This window comes from Danio rerio, chromosome 2 (genome assembly GCF_049306965.1).
Source record: "Danio rerio strain Tuebingen ecotype United States chromosome 2, GRCz12tu, whole genome shotgun sequence".
Lineage (NCBI taxonomy): Eukaryota > Metazoa > Chordata > Actinopteri > Cypriniformes > Danionidae > Danio > Danio rerio.
In genome coordinates, this window is record NC_133177.1 from 33,151,699 (window position 1) to 33,170,355 (window position 18,657).

The following is an 18,657-nucleotide window of genomic DNA, read 5'->3' on the forward strand; positions in this document are numbered from 1 at the left end:
CGCAGATAGGATTTCCCATGAGGAAGATCCTAAAGCATTCATACTCCGTCAGACACACAGAAAATTCCGATCAGTGTGTTATTCATCAGATAGAGGACTAAGATTCATAGATCAAAGATTCAGAAACATTCCAGACCACTTTATGAAATATGTGGCCGACTATAATATTTTCTTTGAACGATTCACTAAATCAACATGAATCTCAAATAGCTACTAAGATTCCTTGTAACTTACTGTTTGTTCCTGTAGCTTTATTCAGCTAGATTGAAAATTACCAGGACAATAACTCTGAAAAAACGCCAGTCTTCTTAGTCAGCTCATTCATCCATCCAGGCTGGTTTCTATCCATTTCCAGCCAAAACCAGTGATGTCGAGCTTAAACCAGACCTGTTTTAGCTGGTCAATTTCCTGCCTGACCAGCTAGGACCAGGCTGGAAATGGCCAAAACTCCTCTTAAACCAGGCTGGTCAGCTTATACCGGTTTAAGCTGTTTTTTTCCCAGGGATAATATAAAGCGCGATTTTGTGTTTTAATGCTATGCTTGTTTAGCACATTAATTGTTCTTTTTACAGCATCAAGACTGGTCTGTAAGTTAATTACTTATGACCCATTTCAGAATAGCAGGTACATTTTTTCCATTATTCATACAGCAAATGAATAATTTACACTTAATGAAATCTATTATTAATGTAAAATCATTAAATGTAATAAGGAACATTTGACTGATATTAATTGTCTATATTATTGGTGATCTTTAAGAGTTGACAGTAACAGAGTTGATATCTTCCACCATTTTGTGCAAAGTCAAACCAGTTCCACATGTCTGAAACAAACTTAAGCATTTTCACCATATTTTAGTTTTTAAAGTGAATGAGAACTTCAGTAAAAATTTCCCAATATCGAGTTGACAAATAATTTACATTGTATCCTAAACATTTTTTTTCACACATCAGACGAATAAATGAGATGCCACGATAGCAGCTTCTCACCAGAAAAGTGACATCTTTTGGAATAGGCCCAAGTCACATGCTACTTTAATATATGCTTTTTAAATAACTTATGTAAAAGAGTTGACCAAAAGCAAAACCAAGTTGAACCAAAATATCTGTTTTTAACTGGAACTACATTACAAACAATGCAGAAAATAGATGGGTTGTGCTTAATTTAGTAAAGTATGCCTCCGCATACAGAACATTTATGAAAATTAGAACTATTTCATGGTATATGAAGCTGAATGTATGAAGATTCTGGAGAAGACAGTCAGCCAGTGAGAGTTTAAGTTAATATTTAAGTAAAATTTCCCTACACCTGCAAACATATTTAAAGACTTGTGTTATTATTCAATACTTTTTCATTAAAGTGATTTTAAAAACAAAATAAGGTTTATCTCAGAGATGCAAAATATAGGCTACCCGAAATTAATCATCCTTATATTTAGTAATTATTAAACTTTACCTTGATAAATTGAACTTTATCAAGTAATCATTAAAATATTTGTATTTCTATGCACATAAACAGCTGTTAAAAAACAACTGATAATAATAAATGTTTCCGTAGCAGCAATTCTGCATATTAGAATGATTTCTGCGGGATCATAACACTAAAGGCTGGAGTAATGATGCTAAAAGTTAAACAAACACATTCAGTACTATAATAAAATATTATTTAAATATTTCTATTTGGTCAAATAACAGTTGTTTAATAACTTAAATAAAATAAATGCAGTTTTTTATTTAAAACTCTACAGACCCTAAACCTTTTGAACAACAGATAAGTTAGCCGTCTTGCTGAAACAGCGCTTGCAATAAACATGAATAGAAAGTATCCGCGTGTAACCGCACTTCCCTCTAGTGGACACATATGAATTTACTCAAACTACCATTAAAAAGAGAGTTCACCCAACATTTAATACATCTTCTTTTGTGTTCAACATGAAAAAGAAACGCAAGCTGATTTGGAACGAGTCAAGAGTGAATAAATGATGACAGACTTTTCATTTTTGGGTGAACTATCCCTTTAATGGTGAAGTGTGCAATTTACTTGCTTCAATAATACCAACCCATTTTTCAAGTCAGCCAATGTACATTTCTAATGCAGTCTAATTGAAATACATGACAGCTTTTCAAAATATATTACTTTAATAAGAACTTTTCTCTTAAATAAAGTTATTAAATAAAGATAGAACAAAACAATGAAGACAAACTGGATGTTTCCTAAAGCTAACGGCATGGAAAACAATGAAGAATCATTCCCAGCACAGCAGGATACAACCATTAAAATCAAACTGATAATAGAACTAGACAGAGCTTCACATAAAAGATAAAGTGATTATGCCTAAAGTTATCTCTGGCTTTTACTACACAAATTGTTGGTCTACCTATAAAACCAGTGCTTCAATTTTAACCCATAATCGTTGTGTAATTCAAGATCACATAATATGATCAGCACCCCTTATCTAATCTGTACATATCTGTAACATTTATCAGAACATTATTATACACCACACCCAGCTACAAAATTCAACATAAAATGGCTAAAATATGCATGAACAAATTTGCCCTGTTCGAGATTCACAGTGCATAACCAAGCAGGAATAGAAAGGCTTATGATTACTGATCCATTACAATAGTTGCTTCTTTGACTTTCCTTATATTCCACACCCACACTGACATTATTATTATTGCACAAACAATGAAAACCCTTAGAGGCTTATGAAAAAACAAATGAACTATAAAACAAACATAACCAAATGAAAAAAAAAAAAAAATCCACATCTTGCTTCCATCATAACATGATAGCCGGGTGGGTTACATTCCTGCAGTTTTTATGCACTTTTTCCAGTCAGCAAACGTGTATGCCTAATCCACACTTTAACCACCATCCCAGAGTCTGCTGGTTCAGTCTTAACCCAAAGACTGTATCATAAAGTACTTGATGCACTTGGAAAAGTCTATTTATATATGAAAAGCTGAGGATACTAGCATGTATCATCTGCAAAACAGAAGAAGAAAATGAGAAATTAGCATACAAAGTTTGTTTTTCTTTCAGGAGAGTGTGTTTCTATCACAAGTTTACACATGACAAATGCTATATTGTTGAAATGGCGTTTGAATACTTTGGATGCCTGCTGCACAAAACGTTTGAACAAACTGTCATATATAATATTGTTCAGCTTGTTCAGAGCCTTGTTGCACAAAGCCAGTTTAGGTTTTCAACCCACCACCAGCAGCCTGAACTGTTGATACAAGGCAGGGTGGATCCATCGTTTCATGCTGTTGAACTACACGGTTTCAATTCACTATGATATTCTATGTGAAGCTGCTTTGACACAATCTAGATCGTAAAAGCGCTATAGAAATAAAGGTGTATTAAATTGTTGATGGCGTGACGCATTGGCGCAATAGATAGTGATGTCGCCTCACAGCAAGAAGGTCTCTGGGTCGCTGGTTCGAGCCTCAGCTCAGATGGCGTTTCTAGGTGGAGTTTGCATGTTCTCCCTGCGTTGCATGGGTTTCCCCCACAGTCCAAAGACATGCGGTACAGGTCAATTGGGTAGGCAAAATTATTTGTAGTGTGTGTGTGTGTATGTTTCCCAGAAAAGGGTTGCAGCTGGAATTGCATCCGCTGCGTAAAAACTTGCTGGATAAGTTGACAATTCATTCTGCTGTGGCAACCCCAGATTAATAAAAGGACTTTCGGTTAGCCTGTGCGAATTGTAGCCTCAGTTTTCTGTTCTTAACTCACAGGAGTGGCACCCGGTGTGGTCTTCTGCTGCTGTAGCCTATCCGCCTCAAGGTTTGACATGTTGTGTGTTCAGAAATCTTCTGCATTGATTAAGGAGTGGTTATTTGAGTTACTGTTGCACTTCTATCAGTTCGGACCAGTCTGGCCATTCTCCTCTGACATCAAGAAGGCATTTGCGCCCAGATATTTTCTCTTTTTCAGGCTATTCTCTGTAAACCCTAGATAGCTGTGCATGAAAATCCCAGGAGAAATACTTAGACTAGCCCATCTGGCACCAACAACCGTGCTCGGTTTAAACTGCAGCAGGTTGTCTTGACTTGACCGTGTCTACATGCCTAAATGCATTGAGTTACTGCCATGTGATTGGCTAATTAGAAATTTGCGTCAATGAGCAGTTAGACAGGTGTACCTAATAAAGTGGCCAGTGCATGTACAATATGAGGTATACATAATCGTTTTGAATTTTAGCATATAAGGGTTTCATTTGGAGCAAAAAGACGAACAGGGACTTTATTGGATCTGATATGTCACTTTTCTCACAACTGGCCCAGTTTTTTGTTTGCCATCTCTAACTCAGATTAAAATGTACTCCAGAGCAGCTTAGCTGTATAGTGCAAGTTACCAAGATAAAATGTCACCCACATGAAAAACAACACAATAGTTATTTATCATAAATACTAGTGTTTGTAAAGTGTATTATACTGTCTGCATTCTAGTATTTACAACTGTTAAATAAATAAATGCTGCTTCACAGCATTCTGTCAATAATTAACCCAATACTTCAACCTAATAAATCCTGTAAAATACTTTAGTTTTTACCACAGTAGTATAATATATCCGATAGCTTTAGAAAACTAAATTATTGGACAATGTTTATAACATTATAGTTATTGTGTTACCATAGTAACTATAGAATAACAGATTAAGTCAAGAACTTTAATATAGTATTCTTTAAAATCACTGTAGACTTTACTATAATTTATAGCATAGTTTTCTTTGTCATGTCTGAATATAAAATTCTACCCGGAGTCATCTTTTTTTTTTTTTTTAAACAGTCCCCTTAAAATATTTTCTGAATAAAAATGTTCTCTGACATTTTTTTAAATTTATATTAACCAAACAAACTTCTTGAGCCTGAAATATTCAGGTTTGTTCAAACTAAACACAAACTTACGGGATTTAGGCAACAAGACTCTGAACAAGCTCCAACATGTTTACACTTACATTGTCCACTTGAGATAAAAAAGACAATAATGCATCTTATTGTCAAGAGTAAACAAGATACTAAATACTAACATAATTGCATCGATTTAAACATACACAGAGAAACTGGAATAGACTCACCATGATACCACCACTTAGTTTTCTTTGGATTCTTATTACATGTCTTTACATAAAAAGAATTATCTGGAGGACGTCTCTGAAAAGAAAACATCCATTAGACAGCTCATTAGACAAACCATAAAAAATGTTTTACTTTTGTGAATTTGGTTTATTTAAAGGTGAACTTTACCTTTTCTTTGCAGCTTGACAGCATGCTAATAATGCTTAAACAAACAGACTGCACAGACAGAGCTGGAGACCAGTCCTCCGTTAAAATAGATAAACAGATGTGACCGTTGCTATAGACGTGCGGATGGACGGGTATATTCTCTCCGGTGAACATAACCTACAGAAACAATCAAGATCAAGTAATCCATTGCACAAATGTACAAACTTTAAGCAATTTGAAATACATAAAGGAAAATTAAAGTGAAAATTAAAGAACATACATTTCAAAGGTGACTTATTATGTCCCCTCCCTCTTTTTTATATATATTTTTACAAGATTAAATATAACACTTATTTGTCTGCAGAACGTGTATATTGTTTCAGCTCACCACAAAAACACCTATCTGCTTTATTATGCCAGTTGCACTATTTTAAAATTATGCCTGTGTATTTCAAAAAAGTATTTCTCCATCATCATGAAAGCTTATTAAATTCATCTGTTTTAAAGTCTTGTCAATTTAAACTAATAAAATACAATTTTTTAGCACACATTAAAAAGCACTTCTAGATGGCACAATTTGTGTAAATATTAAATATGTCTTTACCAATTTATTGGATTTAATTTGTCAAATACACAAAATTATACAAAAAATGCACAAGGCTCAAATAATAGTTACATCAATAAACATTACCAGGTTGTATGGAAATATAAGAGATCAGTGTTAAAATTCTGTTATCATGAATCAAACTACATAGAAAACACTGAAAAGTAATTATACTAAATATCTTACTTGAATGCAGTGATTCTTGGTCATTTATGCTAAGAGAACTAATCAGAATATGAGGAAATCTACAACAGCATATTTTCAGACACTACTTATGATATTTGGGGATCAAAAAAAAGAGCTTGAGTTTTTTTAGCCATGTCTGTTGTTTACACACACTTCACTACCACATAAGAGGCAATTTAGCAGAACAGGTCCCCATTAAAATACATGAAAGAAGAATAATGTGTTCATTTTACCTGAGGTGATTCAAAAGGATATCGACTACTGAATTTGAAGAGCAGCTGAAACTTCTCCCCCTCATAAACAGTACCTTGAGCACCTTCCATATCTATAAACCACCTGGACAAACACAAGCACACGTTTATGAGATTCGAATAATTGATTCATTGCTTTGATTAAAGCACATCTGAATGTCTGTTTAATATTTTTGGCTTTATGAATACATCAACCAATAAGAAACCATAAAGCTTCTCTATAAACCCTCACAGAGGACCTAAACTTCCGTAAAAGCAATATTTTGAATAGTTTTTATTTTTAGAGAAAAGTTTGCAGTTTAAACATTTACAATAAAAAAAGGTTAACTAGTGTTTTTACAATAGGAGGACAGACAGTTCTCTTCTGAGTATTAAATCTATCCATCTTTTGAAGCCTTTGTGTCTTTTTAGAAGAATGCAAACAACTATTTGGTTTATATGACATCTTTTATGATCTCTATGAACTTTTAGAAGAGTTACATATTTGTTTGCATCAAATCTGGAAAGAAATCTCAGTTTTAATTAAAAATAAATGTAATTTGTGTTTTAATGACATATAAAATGTCTTATGGGATTGCATGGGCATGCTATTAAGGGCAACATTTAAATTTCTGGGTGAACTATTATTTTACAATTGTAATTAAAGTAAGCACATATCTTTTTTGTACATTGTAATGCACATCCCAGTGGAACAAAATGATTATGGATGACATATTCTGAGATGTGGGCATCACACTCAAAATAATAAGAGAGGTCCAGCAAATGTCATCAGAAAAAAAAAGTCTGTCATATCTTATTATGTTTTAATAAAGGATTATGGAGCAAAAAAAAGGAAAATAAAAAGTTCAGTTCAGTACAGTTGAAATGTTTACAATAAGACATAATATGCATTTAGAAAGCTCAGTGAAAACATGATGTACCCTCAAGTGAACAGTCTGACTGATATCTTAACATATCATATCTCAACTTACTCAGTGATTGTGTTCTGCACACTTCTCTCATTGAGAGTCATTCCAGCAGGCGGATCATTTTGTAATGCCAGCAACTCCTTTTGTAGTCGCTTCTGGAAAGTGAAAATAACTTGGGTTAATGCACAGAACTGCGTGTAGATACAGGACAACACCCGCGTAAACAACTAATACAAAGTATGCGAGATAAAACCGAATAAGTACGAAATATGAAACATCCACCTCAAATAAGCTCTGATTTCTGAGAAGTACTGACAAACACAACTAGCAAGCAGACTGCTAACGTCGAGCTAGTCCAACAAACGAGTTGCAGTGCTGGCGATGCTATCACAACAATGTAACTCTTTCAACTCTGCTACATTCTGATAGATAAATACAGTTTAAGTACCGCTTTTAAGCGTTATAGTAACCGAAGAGACGGAACAGAGTTTTGTTAGGCTGTCAGACTGACTGAGCGTTAGCGTACAAAGTAAACAAATGTGCGTTCGATTCAAACTGCGGACTTCCTGTTTTCAGATTACCACGGACAGAGACACAGGACGCAGCCTGGACCTGTCACCGATAAATGGGAAAAATTGTTGATAGTGCTATTTGAAAATTGTTTCTTGTTTATATAGATAGATACTCACCTGCATAGACGCCATGATGGAAAGCCCCTGCAGTGAGGCGATTGGCCGAATGACGTATGATCAGTTTTTTTTTTTTTTTTCACGGAACCGCAATGCAACAACATTCAAGAGTGGATATTACAGGTGATGAATATGCTTTACTGCTCAAACCCTAAAATCATCTCGAATCAAACATTTTAAATAAAAATATTATAACGTTTTGTGCAATCTACGCATAGGCATTGGTTATTTGAATGAGAAGACTCGAGCGAGATTGTTTTTAAGGACTCTTTCCTATACACATACCTTTACCTTCAGGTAATTGTACTTAAAATAGTTCTCGAACGCACTAATCTTTTGAGACAAGAGAACATGCCCCGCCCCAAATGCGTCATGCGTCGATGCGTTAAACAACCAGTTTCAGTTAAATGTAAAAGAAAAAAAGAAAAGAAAGAAAAAATTTAAATTTAAAAGAAAAATAAGAATAATAAAAAACAATACAACATCAGAAAAAAGTATAGGGTAATATATATGAGCACAGGCTCATCATAATTGGACAATAGAAGATTAGAAAAACGTTGCCTGAGTCTCGATTTCTGCTGCAACATTTGGTAGGGTCAGAATTTGGCATCAGCAGCATGAAAGCATGATCCATTCTGCATCGTATCAACCAGCTGCTGCTTTTTGGTCATAATTGATTTTTTGCCAGTTTTGCTCCCTGAAATAGCTAATGTTAATTCAACGATGGTAAATAGACCAAAATGGTCACAAAAATTTTTTTTTCAACTAAAATTAGATCACTTTTTGTGCTAAAACAAACATTGAATAAACGATTAAATGTCAACTAAAAAATAACAGAATTAATATTGAAATTTAGAAAGTTGAATTTTAGCAGTTTTGCACCCTTAAATAATGTTAAATGATTTTTTTATGTTTATGCTATATGCCCTATATACGCAACATCGGTTATCTTTTTGCAGCAATGTCAAGTGTGTTGTCTCTGTTAAATAAAGAAGTAAATCAAAAAAATAAAATATGTATGGAGTGTATCATGTGTGCGTATGTATGGAGTGTGTCGTGTGTATATGTTTAGAATGTATCATGTGTGCATATGTATGGAGTGTATCGTGTTTTTGTATATGTATAGAATGTATTGTGTCAGGCACGTGCACACATAGGGCTTAACCTGTGCAGTGCACATGCCCTTTTTAGTCTTGGATCGAAAATGCCCTTCCAAAATGATCAAAAGTGTCCCCGCGACGCAACACACCCTCGGTCCCGCCCTTCAGTAGGCGCGCGACAACACCGCTCTTGAGTACGCGTGCGACAACACAGCTGATCAGAACGCGCGCGACAACACAGCTGATCAGAACGTGCGCGACAACACTGATCTTGAGTACGCGCGCGACAACACAGCTGATCAGAACGCGCGCTACAACACCGCTCTTTACTACGCGCGCGACAAGTCCCGCAAATGCATAGAGACTCCTGGAACATCCAGGAAACTTGGGATGTCTGAATATCACATTGAACAACTATAGTGAGACATGATCCAGCGATACATCCTTGATAAATTCTCCAAATTGCACTGCTCTCTGCCTGGAGCTCAGAGGAGCGAATGACTGTGTGTCTGTGTGTGGCTCTATCTGTGTGTGTGTGTGTGTGTGGTCACGTGATGTGCGTTTTAAGCGGGCGGAGGGCTGTTCAGAAATGCTAGGTAAAACGGTGCGGATGTGGATAATTTTCGTTAAAAAGTGGCATTTTAACACGAAGATATATTTTTCGCGAGCAGGTTTGCGATTGGGTGGGGCGGAGAATCGTCGATGCGGGCACAGCATCGTGTTGTTTATTGGCCATTGGCGATGGAAGATGGCATCGTGTATCAGTCCAACCCTAATATGTATAGAGTGTATCATGAGCATACTGTATATGTTTAGAGTGTATTATGTGTGTGTATATGTATAGAGTGTATTGTGTAATTTTTTGCCTTGCCTAACTTTGTCTCTTATTGTTGTTTGGATTCATCAACTACCCTTAGATCAGTGGTTATGTGACTCACCTCACCTAGATTCATCATCTTCCAGTATCTCAGTTGGTTTGTGACTCACCTATCACGCCAGAGACCCAGGTTCTATACCAGACCCTGACAGGAGTGTGTTGTATGTATAGATATGTATATGTATTATATGTATAGATTGTTTCATATGTCTGTGTATATGTTTGCAATGTATCGTGTGTGTATATCTAAAGAGTGTACCGTGTGTATATGCATAAAGTTTATCATGTGTGCATTTGTATGACGTGTCTCGTGTATATAGAGAGTGTGTGTATAGAGTGTATCATATATGCATATGTATAATGTGTATTGTGTGTATATGTATTGAGTGTACAGTTTCATCATCTTCCAGTAGCTCAAGTGGTTTGTGACTCATCTATCACGCCAGAGACCCAGGTTCTATCCCAGACCCTGACAGGAGTGTATCGTATGTATATGTATAGATTGTTTCATATGTCTGTGTATATGTATGCAATGTATCATGTGTGTATATCTATATGCATTGTATTGTATGTATATATATATATATATATATATATATATATATATATATATATATATATATATATATATATATAAATATGTAGAGTGTGTGTATGGAATGTATTGTGTATATATGTAAAGACTGGATCATGTGCGTATATTTATACAATGTATTGTGTGTGTATATGTAAAAAATGTATCATGTGTGTATATTTAAAGAGTGTATATGCATAGAGTGTATCATGTGTTTATATGTATGAAGTGCATCATGTGTATATATAGAGTGTGTGTATATATGTATAGAGTGTGTGTTTATGTATAGTTTATCGTGTGTGCATATGTATAAAGTGTACTGTGTATATCTATAGAATGTATTGTGTGTGTGTATGTACAGAGTGTATGGCTTTATGATCCTCCACTAGCTCAGTTGGTATGTAACTCATCTATCATGCCAGAGACCCAGGTTCGATCCCAGATACTGATAGGAGTGTATCATGTATGTATATGTAAAGAATTTTTCATGTATGTGTGTGTGTGTGTGTGTATATCTAAAGAGTGTACCGTGTGTGTACATGCATAGAGTGTATCGTGTGTGTGTGTGTGTATAGAGTGTATCATGTGTGCATATGTATAAAGTCTATTGTGTGTGTATATGTATTGAGTGTACAGTTTCATCATCTTCCAGTAGCTCAATTGGTATGTGACTCACCTGTCATGCCAGAGACCCAGGTTCTATCCCAGACCCTGACAGGAGTATATCGTGTGTATATGTATAGTTTGTTTCATATGTCAGTTAGGGCTTTGCAAAAATATCAATATATCTAACTATCGCAGAAATTTATTTCATGATTGTGTATCGATAGTCCAACCTGAAGTATCGATTCATGTTGTGCCAAACAACCTCCTCCTTTGCTCCAGTAGATGTGGCTAACTCACTATCAACAAAATGCTACGTAGTATGGTATCAGCAGTAAGCAGGAGTGAGCATAGTGGAAAATATAAAGGAGCCTCCAGCTTTTAGAGCTGACGTTTGGCTGCACTTTGGCTTTAAAGGTTCAGGACACGCTGGAGAACAGTTAAGACAATGTTAGCACCTGTAAGCTTTAATTGTGGGGAAAACTGGATAATTTTGAGCTTTTGTCAGCTAATTTCAGCTTCCGGGTTTGAAATGATTTTTGGGGCGGGATCAAAATCGGCGACGTAGCGCAGATCTGCAAGTGCAATGATGACGCGTCGGTTTCTCATTATTATTCATAGCGGAGTTTTCTTATCCTATGAGAAGAGCCGGCTGCTTAATTATTCATGAGAGCATGCTTTCCGAAGGCAGACCTGCCAGTTTTAAGCAAGCTGTGAGACACAGACCAACGGCACGTAGCCGTTCATGAAGGCTCGTATGTGTTTGTTTCCATGATCCACGGGTTTGTTGCATGTTTTTTCCCCGCGATCCTGTCAGGGTCGATCATACAGCAAAGCTGTGTGTGCTGCAAGCATTTTTGTCGGGAGAGCAGTGCGAGAATTGAAGAATGGCGGACGTTGACTTTTATCAGGAGTTCGTTCACATTCAGACACATCGCTGTGCTGCTGTGTTTGCCTAAATCCTCTATATTACCAGCAGGGCTAATGGTTAAAACAGGCACGTCAGGAGACCTGCTGCACTGAGTCTGCATTCAAGATCTATAATTTAGACACGGAGATCGAGGGAGATTCTCATTTATAGTGTTTACATAAACACACTTATCTTTATAATGATATAAATTGTGGTTACGTATATATGAAATTACGAATAACAAATGTTGCAGGGCATTAAATTACTGTTTATTTCTTTGCATTTTAACTTTGTGAACTATAAACTCATGCGTCTCCTCACGGTTTGTGTCTCAGTTTGTGAGCTAACTGTCAACAACAGTTATTCGCTCCCCTTCTCCCCTGCTGGCCACGCCCACTCCTGCCCGATGCTCGCGGAGCTCTACGCCCATTAATCATGCATCTTTTGAAAAAATTCTGAAGTAGACTTTAACCGAAAGTGGGGGGTGTCATGGCCCTTTAACACTATACCAGAGTACTGAATTAGACAAAAAAAATGCCATTTGCAAGCTTTGCAAATCTATCTTAAAATATTCAGGAAACACTACAAACTTGCGTTATCACTTAACAAGACACCACGCAGATGAATTAGCGGCACTGCGACCTCAACCGAAACCTCTTCGAAATCTACCGAAACCTACATCATTAACAAGCTTCTGTTTGCCTTAACTAACATTGCAGTGTTACTGAAAACTGCATAGGAAGAATGGGACATCAATTGGAATGACCTGTCGTTGTAACCGACAACGGGCTCTATTTTGACGGTCCATGCGCAGAGCGCAAAACGCAGGGCGCAAACGCTTTCAGGGCGTGTCAGAACGCATTTTTGCTAATTTAAGGACGGAAAAATCCGCTTTGCGCCATGGCGCATGGTCTAAAAGGGTTGAGTTTATTTTCTTAATGAGTTATTGGTGTGTTTTGAGAATAAACTAATTAGAGCCACATCTCCCATTCCCTTTAAGAACCAGCTGCGTCGTGCCATAAGCGCATTTTGAAGTAAAGTAAGTTCACTTTCGCTTTTGCTCTTGTGAATAGGGAAACCTTTATGCACAGACATCAATTAGCCTATAAATAATTAATTTTGTTTGTTAAGCGCAAAGATTTGTTTCAAAACTATTTCTAAATTCAGTTCTAATTTCCAGCAAACGAATAAATGAACAATAATGACCAAGTGTGGTCAAAATACTGAGTTATTTCCAAATACACCTGCCATGCCCCATATGGTCTAAAACCTGACAGGTGGGCAAATCTAAGCTTGTTTTTAATAAAACAAATATAAATATGGATATAATAAATAATACTGCTAATAATAATACAAAAGCCAATTGAATGAACTGAAAAAGCCTCCCGAGATGAAGAAAGTAAAGGCAGTGGTTTTTAAATCTTCATGTAGGCTAGAAATTAAAATGTTTTGTAATAATTTAATCATTTATATTTATATCCTGTATATATCCTTATTATATATATATATATATATATATATATATATATATATATATATATATATATATATATATATATATATATATCCTTAAGATATTATATATTTTTCATATGTAAAGATATTTGCGTATTGCTCTGCATCTTGTTTGTAGTGTGTAAACCAGGCGCACTTTGCGCCAGACAATAGACCGACTTTGTTCTGGTCTAAATATCAGACTATTTACAGTTTCTCAAAATAGCAACGCGCCAAAACACGCCTGCTTTTTTAGACCAGAATGCCTATGGGCGCACATTTGAGCGCAAATGCATTTGCTATTTAAACAGCATGGCGCAACACCTCAAAATGACCCTTGCGCCGAGCTAAAAGTAGCAAAAGAATATTGCGCCGCACCTTGCGCTACATTGCGCCGGGTGTATGATAGGGCCCAACGCATCAAACATGATCGTGGCAGCACAGCTGGCCGGCATATTGCATGTAAAATGTTTCGTGCAAGCCATCAATGTGCGACCAGTTTTCACAGCAAAATGTTCACAATGCTGTCAGTTGCACTGTCAGTTTCTAATAGCCTAGTTTACCGCATATTAGAGCACTGTGTTTCAGTTTTATGTTTACTTGATGTGTTTTAATTTTGTTTTTTAACTTGCTTTCAGGGATACTCTTTTCAGTTAATTTTGCTAACTGACAACTGCCGCTCAATAATCGGTTATTAATGGTTAACTGGTCATATTACTATTAATTTTATATTAAACAAATTGACGTGTCTATTTTGTGTCTGACACATTAAATACTGCATTTTAAAATAATAATTTATTTTAACATGCTAGCATATTAATAACAGAACATAACAACAGAGCATTTTCACGCACCTGCAGTGTTTAGCACAGAAGAGCAGAATAATCTAAATAAAATGAAAAAAAATAAAATAAACAGGACTGCCCTAAATTATTTTCACTTCAATAATTAATATATATTACAAAACGAAAACACTGACTGATTCTTTTTAAGAACGGGCATAGGCTGTTTTTTTCTTCCAATCATAGTTTTTTTCTTCCGTGAAATAAAAATCGCAGACTTCCTCAAATTGCCCGCTCCAAGGAAAATATGCATTTATTTAATGCCACGCTGTTATCATATCACAAAACCTTTTTAACATTTTTAATAGAAATCATTATTTTAAAGATTATGTCTTGCTGTATGGTTTCCTCTCTCTCGCAGTTTAAGTGTGTGCGCTGAGATGATGAAAGACAATGACAAAGCGCGGATATGATGACTTTTTGTAAACAGTTTTGTTGTTTAAATATGATATTGCATTAATGTGCATACATGTTTTATAAGCTGTAAAAAAAAAAAGGTAAAGCCTATTTGTTGTGTTTATGACGCAGATCCAGGTCAACATTAGCGCTGGTTTGGTATCAACACGTCTGTATCAAACAGCAATATTCTTCTTCCATTTTGCTTCTTTGGCAAATATGTCTGTAGGCACAGGATATACGTTATCGTCCCGCAAGTTAACAAGTAGGCCTATGTCTAGCAGTTGAAGGGGCTGACCACAGCTAACGTGCTTTTCTATTCCAAAAACGTAAGGCGCACTTCACTCCTTTCATGTTGACAAGCGATTAGACTTTCAGAGCGGCATTAATGCGTCCTGAAGTAAAGCGAAACGGCTATAAACTCCTGCAAGATAGAGTGATTATATGCAGAGCCATATGCCTTTATCTATAAAGAAAGTATAATTATGGAAACTGTGTTCATCTTAACTGAAAGCTACATCGTGTTTGCTGGCCTCACGCATCATGTACCTGTCAGTCAGTCAGTCAGCCAGTCAGTCAGCAAGTAACCACAAAGGGTTAAACAGAAAGGACACAGCACTATAAAGTTACAGAAATGTTTGCGCTGTTATAATTCACTTACCTTTTAATACGTTTTGGTGCGATTATAATCTGCTATTAAAAACAACAATAACAACAATGACTGAATGTTTTGAATAGGTAATGTAGCCGTGGAGAGATGCATTTTGGTCCCTGCTATGAAAGAATGAATGTAGCGGAAACCTTGCTCTTTAAAAGTTCTCTCTAGTTGTCTTGACAACACAAACTGCCGCTCTGGGATGAGCCGTGTGCAAAACACTTGCGGCTTTAAGTAAACTATTCAAAAGATGCCCCTCTTATGCCCCTCTTAATGCAAAAAAAGCGCATTGGATCTGCCCCTTTTGCAGCCAAACAAAAAATATATAAAATAATTTTTTTAATCGTTTAACTGATACCATTAATCGGTTACAAACTCACCCTTTTGGTTAATGGTTAATTGATTATTTTGAGCATCCCTACTTGCTTATAATTATTTATTTAATTTATATGTGACTTTAGTGGCATATTCATTTTAGTTCAGTGTTAAATAACAATATGCATTTAATACTGTTCAATGAGTTCTCTGTTTGATAAAACTTTGCAGTTCTAATGAATTGAAATGGATAGAAAATAAATTGCAATTGGAATTTTAATTTGTCTGCTGATTTCATCAAGATGTCAATATAACATGACACACACTAATACAAACTATTGCAATATATCACAATATTTATTGTATCGCGATATATTGTATTGTGATCCATGTGTCACGATATGTTTCGTATCGTGAGGCCCTTGCCAATACACAGCCCTAATGTCTGTGTATATGTATGCATATGGTGTATATATATATATATATAGTGTTATGTGTGTATATTCATAAAGTGTATCATGTGTGCATTTGTATGACATGTGTGCATATGTATAAAGTGTATTGTGTGTATACTTATAGAATGTATTGTGTGTGTATGTATTAAATGTACCGTGTATATATGTACTGAGTGTACAGATTCATCATCTTCCAGTAGCTCAGTTGGTATGTGACTCACCTATCACGCCAGAGACCCAGATTCTATCCCAGACCCTGACAGGAGTGTATCGTATGTATATGCATAGATTGTTTCATATGTCTGTGTATATGTATGCAATGTATCATGTGTGTATATCTAAAGAATGTACCGTGTGTATATGCATAAAGTTTATCAAGTGTGCATGTGTTTAGAATGAATCATGTGTGCATATGTATTAAGTGTATTGTGCGTATATCTATACAATGTATTGTGTGTGTATATGTATAGAATGTATCATGTGTGTATATTTAAAGAGTGTACCTTGTGTGTATATGCATAGAGTGTATCATGTGTTTATATGTATAAAGTGTGTCATGTGTATATATAGAGTGTGTATATATGTATAAAGTGTATCATGTGTATATATAGAGTGTATCATGTGTGCATATGTATAAAGTGTATTGTGTGTATACTTATAGAATGTATTGTGTGTGTATATGTATTGAGTGTACCGTGTGTATATGTATTGAGTATACAGTTTCATCATCTTCCAGTAGCTCAGTTGGTATGTGACTCACCTATCACACCAGAGACCCAGTTTCTATCCCAGACCCTGATAGGAGTGTATCATGTGTTTATATGTATAGAATGTTTTATATGTGTGTGTGTATGTATGCAGGGCATCATGTGTGTAAATCTAAAGAGTGTTCCATGTGTATATGCATAGAGTGTGTGTGTGTGTGTGTATGTAAAGCAGGGGTCTCGGTCCTGGTGGGCCGGTGGGCCCAATCTCGGTCCTGGTGGGCCGGTGTCCCTTCAGGGTTTAGCTCCAACTTGCCTCAACACATCTGCCTGGATGTTTCAAGTATACCTGGTAAGACCTTGATTAGCTGGTTCAGGTGTGTTTGATTAGAGTTGGAAATAAAATCTGTAGGGTACCGGCCCTCCAGGAATAAGTTTGGTGATCCCTGATGTAAAGAGTGTATCGTGTGTATATGTGTAGAGTGTATCAAGTGTATATATGTATGCAGTGTATCATGTGTGTATATTTAAAGAGTGTACCGTGAGTGTATCATGTGTACATATGTTTAGAATGAACCTTGTGTGCATATGTATGAAGTGTATCATTTGTGTATATATGTATATAGTGTATCATGTGTGCAAATATATAGTGTATTGTGTGTATATCTATAGAATGTATCGTGTGTGTGTTTATGTATAGAGTGCACAGATTTACATCTTCCAGTAGCTCAGTTGGTATGGGACTCACTAATCAAGCCAGAGACTCAGGTTCTATCCCAGACCCTGACAGGAGTGTATTGTTTATATATGTAAAGAGTGTATCATATGTGTTTATCTAAAGAGTGTACGGTGTGTATATGCATAGAGTGCATATGTATAAAGTGTATTGTGCGTATATCTATAGAAAGTATTGTGTGTGTATATCTATATGCATTTCATCATGTGTGTATATCTAAAGTGTGTACAATGTGTGCATATGTATGAAGTGTATCATTTCTATATATAGTGTGTGTGTGTGTATACGTATGCAGTGTATCATGTGTGTATATCTATATGCATTGTATGATGTGTGTATATAAAAAGTGTACCGTGTGTATATGCACAGAGTGTATAATGTGTTTATATGAATGAAGTGTATCATGTGTACATATAGAGTGTGTACATGTATGAAGTCAGTAAATTTAGAGTGTGTATACGTATAGACTGTATCATGTGTGTGCATATGTATAAAGTGTATTGTGTGTATATCTATGGAATGTATCATGTGTATATGTATAGATTGTACTGATTTGCATCTTCCAGTAGCTCAGTTGGTTTGTGACTCATCTATCACGCCGGAAACCCAGGTTCTATTCCAGACCCTGACAGGACTGTATCATGTGTATATTTATAGATTATTTCATATGTGTGTGTATATCTAAAGAGTGTACCATGTGTGTATATATAGAATGTGTACTGTGTGTATATGTATAGTGTACAGATTCGTCATTTTACAGTAGCTCAGCTGGTATGTGACTCACCTATCATACCAGAGACCCAGATTTTATTCCAGACCCTGATAGGAGTGTATATTTATAGAATGTTTCATATGTGTGTGTATATGTATGCAGTGTGTAATATGTGTAGATCAAAAGAGTGTACCGTGTGTGTATATATAGAGTGTATTGTGTATAAATTTAAAGAGTGTATCATGTGTGCATATGTATAAAGTGTATTGTGTGCATATCTATAGAATGTATCATGTGTGTGTATATGTATAGAGCGTTTCGTATGTGTGTATATTTAAAGAGTGTACCGTACATATAAATGCATAGAGTGTATCATGTGTGAATATGTTTAGAATGAATCGTGTGCATAT

General features: G+C 35.7%; 1 protein-coding gene across 3 annotated transcripts; it reads right to left on the minus strand.

Annotated features, from left to right (window-relative positions):
- Window positions 1-1,659: 1,659 nt before the first annotated feature.
- Window positions 1,660-7,913, minus strand: ube2wa (ubiquitin conjugating enzyme E2 Wa). 3 transcript variants are annotated; one of them, NM_001122972.1, is made up of 6 exons: window positions 7,875-7,913; window positions 7,249-7,340; window positions 6,260-6,362; window positions 5,258-5,413; window positions 5,089-5,164; window positions 1,660-2,991 (listed from the first exon to the last, which is right to left on the minus strand). In NM_001122972.1, the coding sequence occupies exons 1-6, from the start codon at window positions 7,887-7,889 to the stop codon at window positions 2,978-2,980; spliced, it is 456 nt and encodes a 151-aa protein (NP_001116444.1). In that variant the 5' UTR covers window positions 7,890-7,913; the 3' UTR covers window positions 1,660-2,977. The 3 variants fall into 3 exon arrangements, with proteins under 3 accessions (NP_001116444.1, XP_073773350.1, XP_021335984.1); XM_073917249.1 differs by having other exon boundaries at window positions 2,120-2,991; window positions 7,634-7,905; XM_021480309.3 differs by having other exon boundaries at window positions 2,120-2,991; window positions 7,468-7,905.
- Between the last annotated feature and the right edge of the window lie 10,744 nt (window positions 7,914-18,657).